This window comes from Aspergillus multicolor, assembly GCF_047715735.1.
Source record: "Aspergillus multicolor strain CBS 133.54 unplaced genomic scaffold BDW74scaffold_2, whole genome shotgun sequence".
NCBI lineage: Eukaryota > Fungi > Ascomycota > Eurotiomycetes > Eurotiales > Aspergillaceae > Aspergillus > Aspergillus multicolor.
Genome location: NW_027395953.1, coordinates 1,592,971 through 1,616,996, shown reverse-complemented (window position 1 = coordinate 1,616,996; position 24,026 = coordinate 1,592,971). Strand labels below are relative to the sequence as shown.

The 24,026-nt window shown below is 52.0% G+C and overlaps 6 protein-coding genes across 6 annotated transcripts; 3 read left to right on the top strand and 3 right to left on the bottom strand.

The window, feature by feature from the left end:
- Positions 1-1,111: 1,111 nt before the first annotated feature.
- BDW74DRAFT_173630 (endopeptidase La) lies at positions 1,112-4,533 on the bottom strand (the record flags this gene model as incomplete). The annotated part of the gene is made up of 3 exons (XM_073727828.1): positions 1,112-1,267; positions 1,328-1,545; positions 1,602-4,533. The coding sequence occupies 3 exons, from the start codon at positions 4,531-4,533 to the stop codon at positions 1,112-1,114; spliced, it is 3,306 nt and encodes a 1,101-aa protein (XP_073588893.1).
- A 399-nt stretch (positions 4,534-4,932) lies between these two features.
- On the top strand, positions 4,933-10,472 carry BDW74DRAFT_165344 (uncharacterized protein; the record flags this gene model as incomplete). The annotated part of the gene is made up of 6 exons (XM_073726405.1): positions 4,933-5,145; positions 5,217-6,475; positions 6,531-6,590; positions 7,314-7,613; positions 7,675-9,268; positions 9,324-10,472. 6 exons carry the CDS (start codon positions 4,933-4,935, stop codon positions 10,470-10,472), a joined length of 4,575 nt encoding a protein of 1,524 aa, XP_073588892.1.
- Positions 10,473-11,217: 745 nt separating this feature from the next.
- On the bottom strand, positions 11,218-13,563 carry BDW74DRAFT_144558 (C2H2-type zinc finger protein). Its single transcript, XM_073723057.1, has one exon. It carries the CDS (start codon positions 12,956-12,958, stop codon positions 11,708-11,710), a length of 1,251 nt encoding a protein of 416 aa, XP_073588891.1. The 5' UTR covers positions 12,959-13,563; the 3' UTR covers positions 11,218-11,707.
- Positions 13,564-20,355: 6,792 nt separating this feature from the next.
- BDW74DRAFT_49000 (uncharacterized protein) lies at positions 20,356-21,445 on the bottom strand. Its single transcript, XM_073732942.1, has one exon. It carries the CDS (start codon positions 21,200-21,202, stop codon positions 20,630-20,632), a length of 573 nt encoding a protein of 190 aa, XP_073588890.1. The 5' UTR covers positions 21,203-21,445; the 3' UTR covers positions 20,356-20,629.
- Positions 21,445-22,106, top strand: BDW74DRAFT_48977 (uncharacterized protein). The gene has a single exon (XM_073732941.1). It carries the CDS (start codon positions 21,688-21,690, stop codon positions 22,048-22,050), a length of 363 nt encoding a protein of 120 aa, XP_073588889.1. The 5' UTR covers positions 21,445-21,687; the 3' UTR covers positions 22,051-22,106.
- A 1,066-nt stretch (positions 22,107-23,172) lies between these two features.
- On the top strand, positions 23,173-23,968 carry BDW74DRAFT_173625 (histone deacetylase complex subunit SAP30 Sin3-binding domain-containing protein; the record flags this gene model as incomplete). The annotated part of the gene is made up of 2 exons (XM_073727827.1): positions 23,173-23,385; positions 23,510-23,968. 2 exons carry the CDS (start codon positions 23,173-23,175, stop codon positions 23,966-23,968), a joined length of 672 nt encoding a protein of 223 aa, XP_073588888.1.
- Positions 23,969-24,026: the final 58 nt, after the last annotated feature.

Here is a 24,026-nt window from a genome sequence, read left to right as displayed (position 1 = left end):
GGCCCATATTGGCTATTCATCACCAGATGTGGTTTGTCTACAAAGGTGACTAGTACACTGTTACTACCCCCTTAGCGATCAGGTAGTATACGGTATGTACCCAAGCACTCCACCCCTCATCATCATAGGTACCTAGACTACCCCAAAACATTCCAGGCTGTCGACATCCCCAACCCATCCTCACTCGGTCATAGATCCAATCTATCCCACAGGGCATAGACATCGCAATGACCCCACACCTGCAATGCACCGCCCAAACCAAATCCTTCTCGAAGCCTGCTCTAGTCTTCTCCAGTCGGCCACAGTTCATCCCCCGTTCAAAGTGAAGCTCACCATGAAACAAAGCGCCCAATCATCGGCAATTCTCCGGCACAACTATACGCCATTGACCACGCTGCCATGCTAATCATATGCGCCCACAGAACCCGATCTTGCTTCGTTGGGATCCTTGCAGCGAATGCTTTACTTCGGCTTCACTTACTGGCCGCTGTGATGCTGCACCGGCCACGCTGCTGGCATGCTCCGGGCTTTGCGATAGGTAGAGGGCTCACTAGCGGTATGAACTGGACATGAATAGATTAGTGATGAGCGCATGGTCTTTGATGAGGCTTGGAGATACTTGCTTAGCGTGGTGCGAGCGTTTCTTTGTCTTATCGTCATATTATATGCGTGCTTGGATGTGGTTGGGGCGTTGACTAGTTACCTAACTGGGCTGCAGCAAGTACCTTTCTAGCCTACAGGTAGCAGCAATGTGGTCTCAACTGTATGAGAATACGCTTCTTCTTGTCTTGTTATAGTATACTATGTACATGCATGTGTCCGTACATATCAAATCAATCCAATCGTACAGCTGCCTCATCATACAATCCTCATTTTCAGAGCGGAGTGTGTCAAGGTCTTTGTTAAACTCTCTAGCAAAAAGAGAATCCAAAGGACCGGCAAGTCTAAAAGGTATTTAAAGCGAAACAACTCCGGACCATGCATTCCGCAATGAACGCCTGTACATGACCAGAAACACAGAAACCAATCAATCCCAACGCTCAACAGCAACAGAAGTCTAGGTACCAAAGAAACATCGGGTCAAGGCGAGCCCCCAACCGAGATCCCAAATTCAGTCATCGTCCTCGGACTTCTTCTGCTTGGGCTCCTCTAGCAGCTGCTTCTGCCAGACACGGTTCGCAGCATCCTTATCGAGATCGGCGAACAGGATGTCGGAGACTTCTGAGTACCAATTCACTGCGTGACCTTCGATTCCTGATTTGATGTTCTACGGCACGCAATATTAGCCAAACAAAGCTCTGAATGTCTCTGAAAGATAAGCACTCACCTCGGGCAGCTCCAGCCAGTCGGACATGTTGTCGGCTGGGAAGATAATCGTCTTGGCACCAGCACGGCGCGCAGCCACCGTCTTCTCGCGCAGTCCTCCAATGCGCAGTACCTTTCCGGTCACTGTTAACTCACCAGTCATTGCAATCGTGGGGTCAAGAGGGTGATTCAATGCCAGCGAAAGGAGGGATGTCGCCATAGTAATACCAGCGGACGGGCCTAATGGCGATTAGCTCATTTCAGCTTTTTGTTGCTTCATTGGGCTGACAACTTACCATCCTTAGGAACAGCACCTTCCGGGCAATGCATGTGCAGCTTTGCCTTTTCGAAGAACCGGTTCTCCGGGAATTGCTTCGCCATCACCGACTTCACGAACGAGTAGGCAATCTGCGTCGACTCCTTCATCACGTTCTGCAGATTACCGGTGATGTCAAGACCCGGCCGTGACTCGGGTGTCAATGCATTTTCCAAGATGGACTCGACATATAGAGCCGCACCTCCCATGCTAGTCCAAGCCAGACCCATGGTGACACCCGGTGGGAAAGTGTCATACAAGCGGTCAGTGGTGAAGATTGGCGGGCCAACGTAATCGGTCAAGCTGTCCTTGCCGATGCTGAGCTGTACACTGTCGGGTACCTTGAGTGCCACCCGAGGGGTTTCCGTGGTGGATTTTTCCGATTCGCTCGATGTCTCGATGGGCTCAGTCTCCTTCTTCGACTCCTCTTGCGCTGCCTTTCCCTCGGCTGTGAGTGCCTTGTCCTCCGCTAGCACATCTTCTCCGAGATCGGAAACGATCTTGAACGCGGCCTTTCGATACACCTTCTCGATCTGCTTCTTCAAATTTCGCACACCACTTTCTCGGCAGTAAGACTTGATGAGTTCTTCAATCGCATCTTCGCTGAGAGTAACGTCCACATTCTTGAGGCCGGTTAATTCTCGAGCAGCGGGCGCAAGGTATTTCTGAGCGATGGCCATCTTCTCGTCTGCGACGTAGCCAGACAGCTCAATGAGCTCCATACGATCCAACAATGGTCGGGGGATCGTGTCAGTGACGTTGGCAGTGCAAACAAATAGAACCTTCGACAGGTCGACAGGCACATCCATGTAGTGATCCAAGAACGACGAGTTTTGCTCAGGGTCCAGAAGCTCAAGCAGTGCCGAAGATGGATCGCCCTGGTGGCCACGGCCGATTTTGTCCACTTCATCGATCAAGATCAAAGGGTTCTCTGTTTGGCACTTCTTGAGCGCTTGGATGATACGTCCAGGAAGCGCACCGACATACGTCCTCCGGTGTCCTTTAATTTCCGCAACATCCGTTAATCCACCCACGGAAAACCGATAGTACTGACGGTTCAGCGCCCGAGCGATGGATTTTCCGATACTCGTCTTCCCGACACCAGGTGGTCCAACAAGACACAAAATTTTGCCTTCCACGGTTCCTCGGAGCTTTCCAACCGCAATGAATTCAAGGATGCGGTCTTTAACATCCTTCAACCCGTAGTGGTCTTCGTTCAGCACATTGGTCGCGTGGCTGATGCCAAAGTTCTCCACACTCTTCTGACCCCAAGGGATCTGGGTCAACCAGTCCAAATAGTTCCGGGTCACGTTGAACTCGGACGCCGCCGGCTCAAGGTGTGCGAGCTTATTGATCTCCTCATCGAATACTTTCTTCACAGCTTCGGGCATCGCAAGCTTCTCGGCCTTCTCTTTGAACTTCTCCACGAGCTTGTCCTTACCGTCAGACTCAATACCCAACTCTCGCTTAATACCCTTCATCTGTTCCATCAACCAGTACTCTCGCTGTCGCTTCTGTATTTTAGCCTCCACATCCTTCGAGATCTTTGTTTGAAGTTGAGCATTCATGAGCTCCTTCTTCAACACGACCAAGCCCTTGGGCAGTCTCTCCTCAATGTTCATTGATTCGAGAACCTCCTGGAGCTCATGCAACTCTCCGCCAGACACAGCCGCCGCGAAGTCCGCCAATTTAGCAGGTTCATCGCTCAGATTTCCGGGGAATTGATCAGTGTAGAAAGCCGAAATCTGATCCCGGAACAAGGGGTTGAGAGTGGCAATTTCCTTGCAGACGTTGACAATTTCACTTGTCACAGCGCGAATGATAGCGCTCTTTTTGTCGAAGGGCTCCTCCGTTAAGTTTTCGACATTCACCAAGCTGACCGGATACTTCCGTAAGAAAGAGGTAGGCTCGTAGTGATCCTTTGATACTATCTCCGCAGCGTTTTCCTCGAAGCTTGCTACAACATCACCACGCTTCTCTGTAGTTTTATCCTCTGGCGTAGCAGTCTTGGCAGAATCTCCCGGTGGGATTAGGGAAGAGATCTTGATACGTCGGTGGGGATATAGCACGGCCGTCACGCCGCTCTGCTCGCCACGAAGAGGATAAGCGGCAGTAACTTGAGCGAATACACCGGTGTCGTAAACATCATCTGTGTTCTCGATCACATCGCCGTCTGCGTTTTCATCCTTGAACAGGAAAGCGCCAACGTACGGTTGCCCGCGTTTCATCATGTCTTGAATAGCTGTGGCGACATTCGGATCACGGATCGTGATGGCCTTGTAGAAACCGGGGAATAGCGGGCGTTTGGCAATTGGGATTGCCATAACCTGGGGGTACACATCAGGTACCGAGGGCTTTTGGAGAGCCTTGTCGTTCTTCTTTCCCTTCTTTCCACCATCGTCGCCGTTCGAGCCGCTGGGCTTAGAATCCGAGGAACTCTCATTCACAGGAATAGCAGACGGCGTGTCTGAGGAGTTCCCTTTGCCTTCGGATTCCTTCTTTACATCCTCCGCCACGCCGCGCTGTTCTTTATCCGCCGCTTTCTCCCTCCGCCTTGCGAAGCCCGATGTCGGAGCTCCGGGATCTACAGACGAACCATGCTTCCCAGGCGAATCTGTTGTTTTGCGACGAGATTCGCGCTCGACATCTTTATCTTCGCTTCCATCTTTGGTATCTTTGTTTTCTTTCTGGTTCGGGTCCTCCTCGTCTTCGGGTGGAGGCTTCTCTCTCCGCCGAGCGGCGCTGGAGGAAAATGTGCGAGGGGACGGCGGAAGGGAGCGGAAACGGCGCGAATTCTCTAATAGTGATCGGGCGCCGACATTGTATCCGTGTGAAGCAAATAGAGGCCGGAGGATGAAAGGTCGCGGTGTCTGGAGCGCGGCTCTCCAGCGGAGGGTCTGGCCGCGGAGCATGCTCCCAACTTCTATGACGACAGACGAGGTAGGACGGAGGGTGGGCGTGGGGAATAGGAAGTAGTGTAATGTACAGAGCAGAAGGGATCTTGCAGATAGACCAAGGAGAAGGAGACAGTATTTCGGTAAGGCCAGGCAATGACGAGGAGGAGGCGATGGCGAGCTCAGACGATTGATTACCGAAGCAAGCAGTTCCATCATCTCGAATCTCGGCCCGCTGTTTTTCCGGTCGGGAAACTTTGATGGAGCCGAATGACTGAGAAGCTTCGATTCTGCTCCATCAAGATTCGCAGACCAAAACTCGGGGAAATTGTAGCAATCACTCTCCCCTCTGGCATGGGTATTTTGCGCTTTGCTCAATTCGCTCTCTAAGTTCGCTTGTCATTCATTTTCTTCACGATGAACCCTTCTTCGGTACTCGTACCAAAAGCTACGGCTATCCCCGGCTGTATACTGCGCACCTCACGGCAGTGCTCGAAACGTAACCAGACGACCGGGATTCGACCCTCGTCCTCGGCGCGCCAGTATCATGTCTCCGCCATCGATTTGCCTGCAAGGCGTCGGCGGGATAGCACTTTCATGAAGAAACGCCCAGACTCCATCCAAACTAGGGTATGTAGATAAACCTCTAACTGAACCCGACCCGATAGCCGAAAGATCTCTGACCTTTCTCTTGTTCGTAGGCTTTCCACGCTACAAACATACTTGCGGCAATTCCCGATCCGTATAAAGTCCTAGGAGTAGATAGAGGTGCCTCCGCTGGCGACATCAAAAAGGCCTACTATGGAATGGCGAAAAAGTACCATCCTGATACCAACAAAGATCCCGGCGCCAAGGAGAAATTTGCGGAAGCCCAGACGGCCTATGAGCTGCTCTCAGACAAACAGAAACGTGAAACCTACGACCGATACGGCTCCTCTGCTTTTGATCCGAACGGCGGCTTTGACCCGAACGGCGGCGCAGGGCCCGGAGGCAATCCCTTTGCTGGCGCAGGAGGCTTCCACGGATTTGGTGGAGGATTTGGCGGCGGTTTTCCGGGAGGCTTTGGGGCTGACATTAATATTGAAGATCTTTTCGGGGCTTTCGCGGGCGGCGCCCGTCGTTCCGGTCGGGGCAAACGCGGCCCGTTCCAGGAGATACTGGTTGGTGAGGATATTGAGGTTCAAACCAACATTTCATTCATGGAAGCGGCCAAGGGTACGTCGCAGGACGTCGTTATCACCCCGCTGAAAGAGTGTGGCACCTGTAAGGGTGACGGGTTGAAACAGGGTGCGAAGCGCACCCAATGTCGTCAGTGCAACGGAACCGGAACGCGTGTACACATGATGCAGGGAGGCTTCCAGGTAGCTGCCACCTGTGACGCTTGTGGCGGAGCTGGTCTTATTGTTCCTCGAGGCTCGCACTGCGGTACATGCAATGGAAACGGAGTGGTCCGTGACCGAAAGACTGTCAGGGTTGACATTCCTGGAGGTGTTGAGGATGGCATGCGGCTGAGGATATCTGGTGAGGGTGATGCACCTCCTACGGGGACAGCCGCTGCACCTGGAGCTCGGACACAGCGAGGAGATCTTTATGTGTCCATTCGGGTCTCTCCCGATGAGCGCTTCGGTCGCTCGGGCTCAGACATTCTCTATACGGCGTCGATTCCGCTCACTACGGCACTTCTTGGCGGTGAAGTTCAAATTCCCACTTTGGATGGGCAGGTCAAGGTCAAGGTGGCAACGGGAACTGGAACTGGGGACCGAATCACACTTTCAGGAATGGGCATGAAGAAACTAAGCGGCCGATCCCGCGGCTTCAGTTCTAACGGCGATCTGAAAGTCGAGTTCAAAGTTGCGATGCCCAAGTACCTCACGGGTAACCAGCGTACTATCCTTGAAGTTCTTGCTGACGAAATGGGCGATAAGACTGCCAGGCGAATCATGGACATTCCAAAGGACGGGTAAGATTGGCACCTATGTTAATCCTTGTTTATGGATAGTAGCTAACCGCCGTAGTGCTGCACCGACGACCGAGGCATCTTCCGGAGATGCAAACAAGAGCGAAGGGTTCCTCAAGTCCGCATGGCACAAACTCATGAACCACAAGAAACCTGCTGAATCGGAAAAATCCAACGAGAAACCAAGCAAAAAGGACTCCGATTCCTCGGATAGCAAGAAAAGCGACTGAAGCATGAACCTACCTTCGCCTGGGCGGAGCAGTCAATTCCCTCCGCTCAAACAATCTACCTTCTAATTCTTTGTGTATATCATAGCGCCGGCGAGATTAGGAATGGTGTTCTTCTTTTGACTTGGTGGTTTTGCATATTCTGCATGTTGGGAAGCTCTTGACTGTATTACCATTTGTTTTATTCCAGGGATTGCGCACTATAGAGGCTGTCTCTGCATGTACATTATTAGAGCCATAACATCTCTACTTCTCCGGATATACATACACACTCTCCAAGTTGCGATATTTTATTTGACGGTAATAATAGAATAGTCATCAAGATTCAATAGTGCCTTAAAGAGCTGAGTTATTGGTCTCCCGCGCTGGCTGTCAATCATCGCATTCGGCGCCATCAAATCAGCCCGACTCCAACCACTGCAATTTCCGCCGCTGGATATCATCACAATCACATCCTCCTTCCTACCCCACAGCCATCGCTGTCCTTTTCAGTCCTGCATTCCTGTCCTTCTCGTTCTTTGATTTCTCATTTTGGATTTCATCCCTCACAGCGTATAATCTGTATCGCTCTTCGCTCCTATTTGACCCCCCGCTCTCCGTTAGGTAGATGGGAGCTCCCCGCTCCACGACGGCAAGATGGTTCAGTCGCCTATGATATCATGTCCCCTCAAACAAACCAACGAAATTGATTGGATCCAGCCTCTGAAGGACTATATCCGTCAGAGCTATGGTGAAGATCCTGAGCGCTATGGTCAAGAATGTGCTACGCTCAACCGGTTGCGCCAGGATATGAGGGGTGCTGGCAAGGACAGCGCGACAGGACGGGACCTCCTCTACCGATACTATGGACAACTCGAGCTCTTAGATCTCAGGTTTCCTGTGGATGAGAGCCACATCAAGATATCGTTCACCTGGTATTGGACCTACGAATTGTGCTTACTTCCAACTTCGCTAACCATCTAACGCTGCCCATAGGTATGATGCATTCACTCACAAGCCGACCTCACAGTATTCTCTCGCCTTTGAGAAAGCCTCGATAATCTTTAATATCTCCGCCGTCCTTTCCTGCCATGCAGCAAATCAGAATCGCGCCGATGATACCGGCTTGAAGACTGCATATCACAACTTCCAGGCATCCGCCGGCATGTTCACCTACATCAACGAGAACTTCCTCCATGCACCTTCCACTGATCTGAACCGCGAAACCGTCAAGACGCTCATTAATATTACGCTTGCCCAAGGCCAAGAGGTGTTCCTCGAGAAGCAAATAATGGATCACAAGAAGGCTGGATTTCTCGCGAAACTTGCTAGCCAGGCCTCATACCTCTACGCCCAGGCCGTTGAGGGGACACAGGAGCATGCTAAAGGCATCTTCGACAAATCATGGGCTACGCTTCTCCAGGCTAAGTCGGCACACATGGGTTCCGTTGCGTCGTACTACCAGGCCTTAGCTGATGGTGAAGCCGGCTCGCACGGAGTAGCTGTCGCTAGGCTTCAGTTGGCGGAGAAACATTCGACAGCTGCTCTAGGCTGGGCTAAATCGTTCCCTTCATCAGTCTCGCCAAACACAAACCTAACATCAGAGGCTGGTCCCAATCTTGTGGACATCGTGAAATTTCACCTTGCCAACGTGCAGACTCAGCTTACTACTCTTGTCAAGGACAATGATTTTATCTACCATCAACCTATACCGAGCGAGGCGGGCCTGTCTGCAGTTTCGAAGCTTCCTGCAGCGAAGGCAATTCCCGTTAGCGAACTGTATCAGGGTCAGGATATCCAGCGGATTATTGGCCCAGATATCTTTCAGAAACTTGTCCCTATGTCAGTCACGGAGACGGCGAGCCTCTACGATGAGGAGAAGGCGAAATTGATCCGGGCGGAAACGGAAAAGGTAGAGACGGCGAATGGCGAGATGGCAGCGAGCTTGGACTATTTCAAGCTTCCTGGTAGTTTGAATATCTTGAAAGGAGGGATGGATCAGGAAATGACGGTTGATGAAGAATTCCAACGGTGGTGTCAAGAGCTGGCGGGCCATGATTCTTTCACCAAGGCTTTTGATAGCCTTCAAGACCGCAAGTCGGAAGTGCTAGCCACGCTTGACCAATGCGCAAAACAATTGGATTTGGAAGAAAGCGTATGCGAGAAAATGCGCTCGAAATATGGGGCCGATTGGAGCCAGCAGCCCAGCAGTCGATTGAATACAACTCTTCGCAATGATATCCGGACATACCGAGATACGGTACATGAAGCCAGCGCTAGTGACTCGCAGCTTTCTGCAACCCTGCGGCAGTACGAGTCTGACTTTGATGAGATGCGATCTGCGGGAGAAACGGACGAGGCGGATGTGCTTTTCCAGCGAGCAATGATAAAGGCTGGCTCCAAACAGGGCAAGGCTAAGAACGGTGTGACAAGCCCTTACTCGGCTACAGAGGGAAGTCTATTGGATGATGTCTATGACGACGGGGTCCCTTCTGTGGCTGAACAGATTGCTCGGGTAGAGTCCATATTGAAGAAACTGAACTTGGTAAAACGAGAGCGAGGCCAGGTCTTGAAGGACTTGAAGGACAAGGTATTTATCATTAGTGCGTGCGGTATCGTAGTAAAACTGACATGTGGTGTTATAGGTGCACAATGACGATATCTCCAACGTCTTGATTCTCAACAAGAAGTCGATTACAGGCCAGGAGAGTCAACTCTTCGAAGCCGAGTTGGAGAAGTTCCACCAACACCAGTTGCGATTGGTCCAGACCATTCATAAACAAGGAGCGTTGATGAAGGAGCTGACGAAGACCTATGGAGATCTACTACAAGATAAGCGAGTGAGAGCTGAACAGTCTAAGTATGAGACTATTACCCGACAACGCAACACCGTGATGGCCAGATATAAGAAGATATACGATTCCTTCAACAGCCTAGGTTCAGGCATAAAGCAGGCTCAAACCTTCTACAATGAAATGACTAAAACTGTCGACAGTCTCAAAAAGAACGTCGAGACATTCATCAACAACCGCAGGGCTGAAGGCGCCCAGCTTCTGGGCCAGATCGAACGTGAAAAGGCAGCCGGGACGTCCGACCACGAGGAACGCGAGCGAGAAAAATTACGACAGCTGATGGAGCGTCTGTCCACAGAGCCCAAACCACCCTCCGTTCCCCCACCCTCCGTTCCCCCACCCTCGTCAGTCGCCGGTCCAGCCAAAGCCAAATCTCCGCCGCCGCCTATCAAAGCACCGGCGTATCCGACAAATATCGCTCCTCCGAAGGCGTCGCCACATTTCCCTTCGGCTGTTCCACAACAGCACGGTACGCCTATTTCTCATTCTCCGGCGCCTTACGGCCAGTACATGCCTCCAGGGACCGGCGTGTCCTACCTTCCTTCCCAGTCCTTCCAGCAAGGTGCTGCTGCGCCACTTTCTGAGGGCTATAACCCGATGGCATACCCGATCCCCGCCTCATCCATGTCCCCTCCACCGAGTCAACCATTCTACTCCCCAACACCTACCCCATTCTACACCAGCCCTACTCCCCCCGTGCCTTCAAGCCAATACATGCCGCAGGGCTACGTACCCCCTCCGCCGCCTCCCCGACCCCAGCAGACCACTTATCAACCAACCACCGGCCCGTTCCTCTCAGGACCTGGCGGGTACGCTCAGGCCAGACCATACGGAAGCAGCCAGCACCACAAGGCTCATTCACAGTCGTCGCCGCAAACGGGACTTCCTCCTTCCTCCTCCAATACCCCTGATCCTTGGGCGGGTCTAAACGCCTGGAAGTAGGCAGCGTTGTCCTGTCCCTTTTGCGGATATCGATATCTTGTCCGACTCGGATCATGAAGAGTTACGATAGATTTTTACGTATGAATGTACACAGTATCTTATCTTATGTTACGTTGATGTTCATCTCTATTCTATCCTTGCATCATGGCGTTGTCTCTCAATGTGCTTTCTCCCGTATTTTGAATATTTCTTGCTTTATGGTCTTTGGTAGCGGATCCCTTCATCGTTACTTCGTACATGGTATTTGCTTGATAGTCCAGTTAAAAGTTCCGCAAACTTCTTGAACAATGAATCAGACTCATGATGTCGTCGGCCCCGCCGTGGACCTTGATAGGTGGGTAAGCTTCATTCGAGGTTTAGTAACGTACCTAGATTGACGCCCCGTTCTCATCCGGGCAAGCGCGTGAGCTGTATTCTAGAAGCTAGGCGTGGTAGAGGTTAGGGAGGGATGCGAATGGTCGACGTGGAAATTTGCGCTTATAGAGCATAGAAGAATAGGTATGAGGCCTTTGGTCAATCAAGCATTGTATACTTGATCTCATGAATAAGGCCTTTCTTCCGCAGTAGTGTATGTGAGGTGACTATCATCGAGACATCTAGCGGCCGATGTGAACAACTTCCGCTTAGCGAATATATCTAGGACAGAGAGGCTAAATTTTACCCTAACAGTGACAAGCATGTTCATACCTAGCTTAAGAAAGCTTGTAAAGTTGGAAGCGAAGTAAGCTAGAGGCGGGGCAGTTTACGTAGCGCGGGGTACTCGGGGAGGTAAGGAAGCGACTTCGGAAGAACAAAAAATTCGAAATCATTGAGTAGAGCTACAGAGTTTTACGGAGGTATCTACATAGTAAAGAGCATTGAATAGTATAACGTTCAAGAAGACTGTCGTTATTGTGTTTGTATTATGAGGACTAACCTCAAGAAACATAGTAAACCAGGTCAGGAACTTGTCCGATTGGAGAGGATCTCAAAGAGAAAAAAGTGTGGTTGAATAAGGTATATGTAGAGAAGAGAAGTGACTCGAAAGAAAAACACGGCTGGTGTGTGGAGAAAAGAGATAACCCGTCTATAGGCAACGCCGCGCAAATAGTGTTAATCAAACAGTGAAGAAGAATCAAAGCAACCTAATTCCGTGACACCAATGATGCCCATGGCTCAACCAGAAATGCAGTGTCTATATCTTTCGTACGCCTAACAAAAAACGGATTTTTCGGACGAAACGGAGCGCGATCCAATTAGAATCGATCAGCCAGGTCACCACCGGCAACGGAATTAGCGGTGGACGAAGAGACCGATGTGAAACCACTGGGATTTAACATGTCCTGGACAGCCACTTTGGGCACCTGGGGTATCGGAAGTTTTCGCTGGGCACCTTCAGGGCGAGACATGATATCGCTGATACTGGGTCCAACGTGAGCCTGGTTTGGATTGTAGTAATTGGGACCATCCGCCTGAGGCTCCATTGGAGCAAGGGCCGGGGTGTGGTGAAGCGAAAGGTGACGAATGGAAGGCAAGTGCAGCTCGTTCGGTGACATAGGCTTCAGTCGTGGCGAATGGGCGGGAGTAGCCAATGGGGTGTGATCAGGAGTAGGCGATAGAGAGTCGTGGGAGAAAGTAGGTGAGGAAGGAGCAGTCGAGTTAGGAGAGTTCGGTCTTGAGCGCTTAACGCGGTGTGAAGCATAAGAGTCCTCGTCCTCGTGCGAGTGAGAGCGGCTCATGCTGTGGGAAATGGCGTAGGCCGAAAGAGAAGGCAGTCCCCTCGTGCTGTGACGGGGTCCGTACATATGGTGGCTGCGCTGGCCAGAGCGGAATCCGAAGCTCTCATCGCGCTCAACCTGGGACGCGGCGGTGGCAAGAAGATTGATGTCCATACCCGATGACGCTCGCTCGCTAGTACGAGAGTAGGGGCTCAAATTGGAACGCATGTGGTTGGCATAGTTGGAGAACGAGTGCGGGGGCGAGATATCCGGGGATCCAACCTGAGAAACAGGAGCAGATCTAGTAATCGGCTTGCTAGGAGGAGGCATCATCGACCCGGCACTGTTGGCCAAAGGACTACCATCCGGGCTCGCAGCAGCTGCCGCGGCGGCAGCTGCCAGGTGCTGAGCCTTGTTGCCCCTCCTTGAGTTGGGGTTGTTGTGGATTCGCGAGTGGCGCGTAAGCTCATCTGAGCGGCTGAAGCGCTTTGAGCAGCCGGGGAACTGGCAGGCGTGGGGCTTTTCACCAGTGTGAGTGCGAATGTGTCTTGTCTGGTGCTCCAGGCGGTGGAAAGCACGCTCGCACAGAGGACATTTGTAAGGTCGGGGAAGATCCTGGCGAGCTTCCTCCGCTGCAGGGCGAGCACCCTTCATCATAGGGGGTAATAAACTGGCACCGGTCGCCATTGTAGTACTAGCAGTAGTGTTGGAAATCTCGGCGGGGATGGCTGTGGTGTTCTGAGGATTCAGCAGATTGGAAAAATCCACTGAAGAACCTGATTGCGGCATGTGAAAGCTCGTCCTTCTGCAGCTCCGAGGAGACCAGGGCGGGACGGGAGCTATGAAGCGTTGCGATAAGCCGAGGAGAAGGGATGCTTCTGCAACCAGGGGATAGCTCGGCGACAGACGATCACCACGCTAAGATGTCCTAGGTCGGTCTTCGGATGGAATCGAATTTTGGCAGGGTGATAATGGTTGTGGTTTGCGTGCTCAGGCTAGGCAATCGCGAAATAGGCAGCTTTCCTGTGTTAAGAGAGCGTGGAGGTCAGGCTGATGAGCTGCCAAGGTAGGTAGGTAGCCCGAGTCGGAAGGTGGTGAGTTGGGTTGGGTTGGTTGGATGTGATAAGGTCGAGGTGACGTTGTCGAGGGAAAAGATCGGAAGAAGGAAGAGAGAGGAAGAGAAATCTGGAGAAGAGTCTGGGGGAGGCAGGATATAAGTCTGAGAGGCGGAATGGAGGGGGAAGAAGAATGAGACGGAGGGAGCTCGGGGGAGGAGAGTGACAGTGGTTATCGGAATCGGAGCAAGGAGCGAGAAAAAGGAAAAGAAAAAGATAAAGTGAGCACTTTGTGTGGGGATGAAGATATTGGGCGGGGGGGCAAAAAGAAAGGAAAAAAAAAAAAAAAAAAAAAAAAAAAAAAAAAAAAAAAAAAGATAAAAATTACCAAATAATAAAAGGAAAGAGGGGGCGGAGGGCAGGGCTAAAAGGGCAAAAAGAAAAGAAAAGAAATAAAAAAAGAACGTGCTCAATCCAGATCGGCTGCTTTGCTTGGAGATTCGCCCGGCCCGGTGTGGGGTTTGTACTGGCCTCTCTTTGTGAGTTCGTGCAGAGTATGGGTTGTTTGGAGAATAAAGAGACTCGATCAATGGCTTGATTGTTAGATGTTTGTCTCTTCAGCTTGTCGACTCTGCAGAGACTACAGCACGATGAGGCCAGCTTGTCCAGTTTGTTGTAGCAGAAGTACGGAGTAGTACTGGGTAGAAGTGGTAGAGCACTCCGTACGGAGGTGGCTGAGTGGGCTGGCAGGTGCGTGTGCGTATTGTCACGATACAGGCCCGTACGGGAGTCTCGTACAGGGTTCCGACCCGGCTATCGCGGAAGATCACACAATGCTGCGAATGGCATCACCGACAAAGGCGGTGGCCAAGCTTGACACTGCTGCTCTTACGCGATAGTGATACTGGTCGCATCCATGTGATGGTATCTGCTTCATCATCTGGGGCTTCAGCTGGTCACCCTGATAGACAAGAAGATTATGCAATCTTGGTCACTCTGCACGCATGATACTACTACAATACATACTAAACTTCAACACCAGCCCAAGGACGGGGCCAGCCAGCCTGTGATAGTCGGTAGATCGTCACCCGGATTATTACGTTATCTTTCCTAAAGAAGAGGGTCCAGCTGGAATTGGAAATCCGCCTTACTTTCCCAAATTCCTTCCCCAGCTTATCTGGCAGGCTGGGGCACCACGGGGAGCGTCGATTGATAGGATTCGGAGATAGCCTAGTCGAGACCTGTCGATCCACCTCTGGTGGTTGGCTGATAAACCGACAGAATTACCAGCAGGGCGGACGTCGCAGCCCAATAGGATCCCTGCCGCGACGTTGACGAGGCAGGGCGATGCGCCGATGTGTGGTGGTCGCAGTCGTAGAGTCATACGATGATGATGATGAGATCCAACTCTAGGTCTGTAGCAGCGGTGATGTGAACTCACTCCTGAGGCACGAAAATTTCCCGGGATCATACGGATTGCGGGGAAGACTCACAGTTCCATCGATTTGCAACTTAAGAATTGCATCAGCCTCTTGACTCACCGGCTAACCATGGATGGCTGAGGCGCTGATAGCTCGGTGCTCGCTCGGAAAACAAGACACTGTATCTATGCGCCTGAATGAGCCGGATTAGGCAACCTTAGCTCAGGCTGAGGAAGTTATAGCCGCATAATTATCGGCTTTTAAGGTTCAGGCTCAGCTGGCAACTCAACCTTCTTCTCCTCAACGCTACTGGGGTATCTGGAGGTATATCACGGTCATTGCGACGGGTCTAGGCCACGGACAGGGTGTGCACTGTTCATCTTATCACGCCCTGGTCTTTCGACTCTCCTGTCGAATCCTCAACTCGTCGACTCATCGAATGCTGTCCGTCATGAAAGGATAAAGGAGGACCTTGTGGCTAGCAAGGGGCTGTCGGAAATTGGCCTCCGCACTCGGCGCGATCCACCTCCCGCTGTGGACTGTGACAATGGCATGCTGGCAGCTGGACAGATTCTTCAGGAATCAGGGAGAACCGGCATGCAAGCGGGCATGGGCTCATACAGCGTTTCAATTGGGGCGATGGTGCCCGTCACCAGGCAATGACTGGACGCTATCCTCCGTATTTCCGTAGAAATCTGTCGTTCCCCCGTACTCGTATGTATACTCCAGAAACATGACGCCGCATCCGGGGAAATGAGGTCAGTCAGCTTGAGGATTTCCTTCGGTATTCCTTTAGGTAAAAAGAATTCACGGGCAAATGCAAGGGAGGGCGCTCTGCTGATTAACCTGGATTTTGAGTCTGAAGCAAGATCCAAGGGCTTGGGCAGCATGCAGCAAGCCGTCTCAGCGAGTCTTCCTAGTGGTCGATCATATATAGCCCGAGGGGTCCATCTCAACACAGGCCACACTTGCGAATTGGCGGTAAGATCATATCAGCTGCATAGTATAGCCTTGAAGCATTATCTGTCTACTACAAGCTGGCAGGCCTATCCCAGAACAACGCAGGCCATATCTTAAAATCGAGTTGCTCACAGCGTTTGTCATCCTTATCCCCGCTCAGTTCACTAGGGAGTAAGTATCCTGGAGACCCCAAAGGGAGATTCCCCACCGACTTGGCAGGTGGCTGCACCCCTTGTTATGATAGGATACCCTCGGATGATCAGCAGATGTCGCATTAAAGCCTTGATAGGGTCTCGAATCTGCTCGGCTCGTTATCTGAATCTGCCCTCAGGGATGCCCTCCTTGGCCGCGTCACAGCGCACAATATCACGGATCTTATTTGCGACCTTCCGGCTGCCGCGGCCAGCGCCGCAGGTAGCGACAGCAGAGCGCAGGATGCCAAAGCAGCCCCAAGCAGCCCCGAGCCGGAGCAAAGGTACTGTGCCTCCGTTTCACAAGATGACAAGGCACTGGTCGGCGGTCGCATAATGGACAGCTGTCCAGATGCTAGCTTGCAGGGCGCGAGTCGCGCCCAGGCTTCCATTCCAGCCCAGCCCCAGCCCAGCCCCAGGCCCCCCAAGTCCTGACTCCTGCGGCCTGTCCCCTCCGCATTATTCGCTTTCGCATACCCCGTACAGCACGGAGCTTCCTTATCATTCTACGGAGATGTCTGCCTATCTGACGCAGGGCGGACACCAGAGACATGTGCTCGTACCATTTGTAGCCAGCACGCAATGAGCAACAGTCATTCCATCTTCCAGTTGGGGTCTCGTCGCTACCTCAGGTGATTCTCAAATTCATGTAGATGCCGGCCCGACTGCCGAAAGATAGATAGGCAAAATTGCGAATCATGCCTGCTGTTATCACCCCACACTATGTATGGAGTACGGAGAACGGAGGCCAGAGCACAGCCAGCCAACTGAGCTAACCAGCCAGCCAGGCTCAATCCGATATCGTGGGACCGCAGCTATGGAGTCACGACTCACGCAGGTACCAGGCGTGCCCAGCGCACTCGCTAGGTATCGGATAACGGATAACGGGCACAGACAGCAGAGCCCAATTTATTTTCAATCTAACTTAGCGCCGGCGACAGGAGTCGAGCGAGCGAACCGTCGAACCCTGGGGTTCGTGAGATTATTGAGATCCGAAGAATTATCGCGGGAAGCACGGCACTTGCACGCCAGTTCTCTGCGGTTATTTTTCCCGCTTTTTACCGAAGTTTTAGGGATTGCGGGGAGGGCTGGAGAGGAGAGGCGCTTTGCTTTTGACTCGAATTTGGGTGGAGTGGGCACGGCCTGACACTGAATTTTCAGGGAATTGAGCTGTCACGGGCTCCGAAAACGACAACTCAATGGTCAATTATTGCGCCGTCGATGGAATTCCGAGCATGTTGATACTGATGCTCATGATCAACTTTTAAGTTGTTTCTTTTTATCGATGATCGTCGTTGGTTATCTTCATCCCGGCCCGGTCAGAGACTAAACTAAAAGCTGACGCTGCGAAAAATCTACATCGTATACTCCGAATAATGGAGACGATGCAAATAATTGAGTCGCGGAAGCACGCAATACTCATAAACCTCGATCCGATCCAAGTCGAATCGACTATCGCACTACATTACTCCGGACGGTGTAGGAATTTCTCCGCAGAGATGGGATCTACCGTACGCCCCGATTTGTCAGTGTATTGGATCGAATCTCGATCGTTGTAGTCGATGTGACGAAACCTCTCCGCGGCTTCTGGTTGTCACCATGATGGGACTGTAGTAATGACGACTACTACTGTACTCAAAATGTCCGGTCATGCAGTACCTGGTCGGTGCATGCCGGTAGCACAGTGGACGCTGAGGCCGTCATCCAGTCCATGACAGCAATGCACTGCAGCTAGGTACATCAGGCACCGTACTACAGAGTGATAAAGTCCCTTGGGTAGGTACGTTTTCGCTGCAACATGAACTGAGACAAGGTACACCGATAAGAAATGGGCAATGGAACCTTGACACAATAGCCGCTGAGGCGACAAACAAACAAAGGTCAAAGAGCGATAACTGCTATGATCAATAATCAATCCCAATGTTGCTGGTCATGGTCATGTTCTATTGAGTTTTCTCCGCATTCGACGATGATCTCCGGCCAGGATCGAGTGGTTCGCCCGTTTTTCCTATGGAGAATTGAATCCCCACCAAATACATCGACAAAATCCCAGACCGAGTCTCTTAGCAGCATACATATACCGCAAGCGATAGGCAGTCTAGATCCAGGGCTTTGACGCTGTATAGACGCTCATACATCTAGAGAGTAGGAACTCGGCCTATGACCCCGGGTTGCAGCATAGGCCTAATCCGAGTACAGAACGGAGGTACACGTAAGTTCAAAGGTAGATCGCAAATCATCCATTGCGGGGAACGCAAATCCTCTCGAATCCGGATCACCCCAACCCCCAATTTTACCAAATCGATTGCAGAGTTTTCTGGCGTCCGCACACCGATGCGTGTGATGCGATTGTGATCGTTTCAGCCTGGAGATCATCACCGACTGCCTTGCTTAAGCGCCGGCGTGATAGATCCGAGCTTCCTCCGCTGGCCGAAGTCGCTATGTCTGCTGTTGTCGAGAACCCCATGGACAAGCAAAAGGCCCCGATCTCGGGGGTCTGGGGTATGGTGTCATGAAGCTTGTATTTGACAACAATCTGCACAATGGGGATCCTATCGGTACCCCTACCCAAGTCCACCTGGGAGCTGGGCTGTCCTGGGTGTAGGCACAGCTTCAAATCGGCTACACGAGCCATTCACCGCAAGTTGATGGCCAATGAGTGAAGCTATACTTCGGAGACGGGTCTATATATAACCCTTGACACAAACATCATCTAGCCTGCCCCCATCCATCATTCCATACGCCATTCAAACAGCATTCAAACACCGAGCCAAACAGCTCCAACGTCGATATCGGTGTCGTTACACAAAGAGGTCCGTTCTCTTTCATGTACCAATCGACAGGTATTGCAGCCCTAGCGGGGGACCGGGGTGAGGTGATGCAGGTTCGCCAAGGTTGCGCGGAGTATCTATATTTATGCGCACTGTACGCGTTGACGTACTTCTGTGCTACTTTAATGGGACTGCACTGACTCCCAGTTGAGAATTGGCAGCTGTGAGCCGGGGTCCAACGTTAGGCTGGGAGGCCAGTTTGTCAAAGTGTCAGCACCGCAAGCGTCCTTCCCTTGTTGTGTATCCGATGTTGACACGAGTATCGCCAACCCTACAGGATACACCTGCGGCACTGGCTGGGAGAAAGATCCAAGGTCGAGAGATGACGCCAGCTCCTCTATGATGATCACATTGGATAAGAAATGCCGTCTATTATTCCGGGGCCGCGGACGGAGTATTACTGTCCCCCGCCAGGTGTCTGAGATCATCTTGGTCCAACCCTGGTGACCTCAGGATGACCTGATCCGATCTGACTCGTCTACCAAGTAATCCAACCAAGCCGGTTGATAGGAGGAAAGCAAGTCACCCGAGCAGTGAATGATGCCAGTAGCACTGCTACCTCGTTATCAAGCCCCTTCAATTCGCCATCGGCGAGCTGTGATGACCGTAGGCATAGGTCCCCAATCCCTGCGGCGGCTAATAAATGGTGGGGGCAGAATCCGGGGAAGAAGCTGAGATAGCGAGGTGTTTCGACTTTGCTTTGCACGAACCAATAGTTCGATGCACAGGCCGACCTATCGCTTTCCGAAACCTCCTGCTGGCAGGGATACAGGAACTGTGTCCGGGCGCCTTATCTGACACTATGGTGCAATAATGGATGAACAAATGTCCACCCAGTCAGGGCACTGAAACGCCATCCCTGATAGTAGGAGGGGAGCGGCGTCTGCCGTTATCTCAGAAGAAAAGGTAATCAGTTCTTGTTTCAATACCGTATTTTACCCTGTTGCATACCAACATCCACGACTGGCGCCTAAAGCCACGCACCCCCAATCGAGGAAAAGCCCTGGTGAAAATCTCTCCCCACAAGGCACCAAGACCAAAACCATGACCAGCGATCGGGGGATCCACAATATTCTGGAACGGGACCGGGGGAGCTTCGGCCCAATCACATGACGTCGCTGTACCATGCCGATGATATCACTGTCGCAAAGGGAAGCCCGTTCCCCAGCTGTCTTATCAGCCTGGAGTTATGCGGGGCCGTGGACAGTTCCTGATTGAGCAACTGTTGACTCTATTCAGATTCCGGAGACAACGTACGGTGCCTTATGGTACCGGTCAATTTTTCCCTGGGGTCTATTATGGTGATATCGGTCCTTTTGGCTTGCTGACACTGATTGGCGGAATTGAATATTTCCCTGAGTCGACGGCCGCCGGGGACGTAACTCGCCGGCGAAACATTAGAGCTAGCATCAGCCTCTGGCGACCTTTCCAGAACCCCGGTGTCAAGGAATAATCTAGAAGGAGGGGAGCGTGTTCTGGACCTGAATCAGCAGGGTTGTTGCCAAAGTTCCAACTAACCCTGGCTAATAATGGCTCTCTGAATAGGCTGATCCTCGGCAGCGAAGACTTATGATATTATGACGTTCCGAGGTTTGTCCTCCGGCCGTGGAAGCTTTGGAGGCGGCCGTACGTGCGCAAACTTGCGCGATTCGGAGACTTGGACTCCAGACTGGGGAAGGGAATTTGCCCCGGATATTCGCCCCCGGACAAAGTCCGCATCAGAGATAGGAGAAGCGGGTCGATGATACAGACTGCTCTGTACATACGGACTTGGCGCCTCAGCACTGAGCTCGCGCTTGCGTCTTGTATATGTTGTTCAGTGGATGCCTCGCTGTCTACTTCATCGCGGGCAGTTGGCCCGAATAAGCGAACCATATCACCGTGACCCTAGGCCTGTGGGCTTCCGGCGTCTTCCCCGGAGATACCCCGGAGAGCATCCGAGAACAGATAATGGATCTGATTGTCAAGCGGGAAAACATTCTCCAGAAATCCACAGCTATCTTCACCCTTTGGAGAAATCATCCCCGCACTTAGAAAGATTGACAAGCTGATCTACTCCCCAGGAAAACTGTCTTGTGAGAATGCTTGTAGCCTTTAGCAGGCCGTGCTGAAGCTCCTGACTAGCTGCTCTTAGTGAGGTACTAGTCTGCATATACCATGCACTATTCGACCGGGGGTGGTGAAGAGCTTGGTGAGATACTCCGAGATTCCGGCGACGCACCGATAAAGTTGATCGACCATTTTCGATGTCCCTTTGACCTGTTCGAACCGACAATTGTCTGGACAATTGCATCTGAGTGCCATAGTCTGAAAATTGGGCTTTGGTCGAGCCAGGCCGACAATCGAGCTTGCGATGGTCATGAACTCGTGATGCAAGAGCGTCTTCCCTCTTCACATGCCCTGTCTCATATCGATGGCATGATCCCGGTTTGAGGTAGCATCCATCCCCAGGTACTCCGCACATGCTGGCCAGGTCACAACCCGTCCCGCCAGTCCGCAGCTTTAGCTTCCGTTTGTGTAAATGAAACGTTGTCTGCAAATATATCCCTGACGACCAGAGTATGGAATGATGCATCGCTTGATACAACGACTTTCAAGGGGTTTGGGAAGCATGGAATGCAGCTGTGGGGCAACGACGATTGACCGAATGAGTATATCCTCAAGAGGGCAATGGCTAAAAAGGGGAAGGTTTGATGATGGCGTCATGCTAAGATGTGCAGCTAACGTTAGCTAACCAAGAAGTCGAGACATGGTCCTGCCTTAGCGGCATACGCGGCCGTGTTTGAGATGCCTATCTCCCGCGGCTGGGGCCTGGATCACAGCACTCCGGGAGAACCGCTGGAGACTTGGACAGCTTGTATGAGTTATTTTGCAAGGCAATAACAGTAATGGCATGCAAAACGGGGTCCAGAGTCAAAGAGTTCCGTCAATTGCCCGTTGTCTATAAGGTGCAGCGCAGGAGTCAAAGCGAAAGTCACCAAAGGTGGACTTGGATCGATAGGCATCTCGACCGCTGCAATGCAGAATTGACAGGCAATCGGATCGGAAGGAACCGGGACAATGTCGGGGCTGGCAGGGGTGCGACTCAGTGGTGTGATTGCGGAGAAAGCACTCTGCTTACCTAACTTCTCCCCCTCCCCAAAAAGTGTCTCGGTGAAGTTCTCCCGGACATTATCCGCCCTGGAGCTCCTCCACTCCTCCAGTCTCCATGAATTTCCTGGAGGGGTGGAAGTGCCGCGGGCCCGGCCAGAATTTCCCTCGGTATCGCCGTCCCGAAACCTCGCCCTTTGCCAGTGCCGACTCTGTCCCGAATCCCGTGGTGGCCTGAGCTCGCCGCAGAGGGAAACTCAGCCGGCGTTATCTTCACCATTTCGACCAGGGGGCGAGGCTAGAGGGTCGACAACCCCGGTTGTTTGCCCGTGATAATTGTCATCCTGGGGTCCTTCCAAGGTTCACATCGGGATTACTCCTTTGGGAAGTCGTGTAACTATCCGCTCTGCGATATCTTACGGCCCGGCTATACCTCGGCTGGCTCTTTACCATATCGCCTCTCCTACGGGGTGCTTGAAGATATGGCGCATGTGGGCGGGATCCATCACAAAAAGCCGTTTCAACTGTTCGGAAGTTCCTTGGAAGTCCTGGGGTTGAGCGCGGCTGCTGGCCTCTTCTTCTGGTGAAGAATTTTCTCCCCGGGTCAGGCTGAGACCTGCAGGCTGCATTTCCAAGGTTGATATGGGTCTCTGACTCTGTGGATTTCGCATCTGAGATAGCGGTGAACAGAAAACTCAGTTGGCTCCAGCCTCCAGCCAGATCTCAAAGTCAAAATAATGGCGTGCAGCTCTTGGCTTTGCTCGCAAAGGACCCCGGTTCTTAGGACATTCGGGGCGCAGACAAGAGACTTCTTCTGGCTCTGATGTCAGAAGAAAGACAGCCACCATCACGCGTCCAACTAGGACCTGAAGGCACATATTCTCTTCGCTTCGAACGCTGTAATCCAAGCGTGAGGTGTTGGGCTTGAGTAGCTATCAGCCTGTCAAGTGTCAACAACAACGGCTATTCCACAGTTTTTTAGGATAAGCCATGTCGCGGTTCCTGAACCACACCACCACCGATCTTATCTATCGGTTTCCTTTTCTCACCCGGACGGCACCCTCGCGATCACATCCTAGATACTAAGTACAAACACAATTCCAGGATCACTTCTGTGAGGTAAGATTCAGCAAAGCAGAAGAGATGGGGCGTGAAAGGAGATGGATGGCGGTTTTCTTTCACCTCCAAGGTCTTTCGTCATATAACCGCATTGGGCGATGCTGATGATGTCGCGCACGGAATTCTGCCGCGTCCTGCCGCCTAGAAATGCTCGGGGCCGATGCCAAAAAAAGTTCCTCTTCATGCTTTCAGTGCCATAGAGACTCACTCTTCTTTGCCCTTGGCTTCAATTGTAATCGCTGCTCTAGGTTGAACAATCGTTGCTCTATAGTCCCTGCAACAGGCTTGATTTCCACTTCACCTTCTGACTGAGCCTTCGAAAATTCCTCTTTCGTTATGGCGCCCCCGCGCCAGCGGACTACAGCCGTTCAGGACGACTCGCGATCGGAAGCCTCCAGTACAACAACGAGGGAACTAAAGGCTGCAGCAACTAAAAGCAGAAAAGGTGCGAATGGTGTCACAACGACCACTGTTTCTCGAGAGGTCAAGGTCACTACAAATGTCACCAGCGCCCCCGCTACACAAGGCGAGCAACCTGACCTCCCAGGAGTACGTGTTGGACCGGCTGAGAAGGCCTCCTCTTTTCCAGATTCATCATATTCTCCTGCTCATATATATTATCAACACATCCATTGCTCTTGTTCATCGTCACTAACCAGATTTCTGCGTTTAGATCCCTTGGTCCGAAATGCCTCTCGACTTCCTCCACTCCTACCGACACGCCTACAAATTGAACTGTCCTAGCGCGCACTCCAGCGAATATTCGCATAGCCTTCTTTCAAGGGGGATTGGTCTCCTATCACCCACAGCCATTGCTGCACAACGAGCTCAAAGCCATGGTTCTCAACAGACGAACGGCTCGTCAAGACAACACCATAGCCGAAGCCGCCCCAATGGCATCGGCGGAGGTCCCCATAATCCCTCGTACAAGAAATCCAACACCCACGGCGGAAAAAGCGTATTGGACAATATCGTGGGTCAGGATCGGGTGGCGAAAACTCAACTGGCCACGGCCGTTCGCAAACACTTTAACAGCGCCGGTCTGGTGGAACAGGAAGCCATCGCACGATTCCTTTACAAAGTTCGCGAAGAAGGCCGAGGACGACACTTCCGACTGAAATTCCAACCTTGACCAAACTTGCACATGTACTCTGGATTCTGCGAAATTCTTCATCTTCAGCTCGGTCCGG

Excerpts from the sequence above, each read along its gene's own strand:
- BDW74DRAFT_144558 (XM_073723057.1), bottom strand. The coding sequence starts at position 12,958 with ATGCCGCAATCAGGTTCTTCAGTGGATTTTTCCAATCTGCTGAATCCT.
- BDW74DRAFT_49000 (XM_073732942.1), bottom strand. The coding sequence starts at position 21,202 with ATGCATCATTCCATACTCTGGTCGTCAGGGATATATTTGCAGACAACG.
- BDW74DRAFT_48977 (XM_073732941.1), top strand. The coding sequence starts at position 21,688 with ATGTCGGGGCTGGCAGGGGTGCGACTCAGTGGTGTGATTGCGGAGAAA.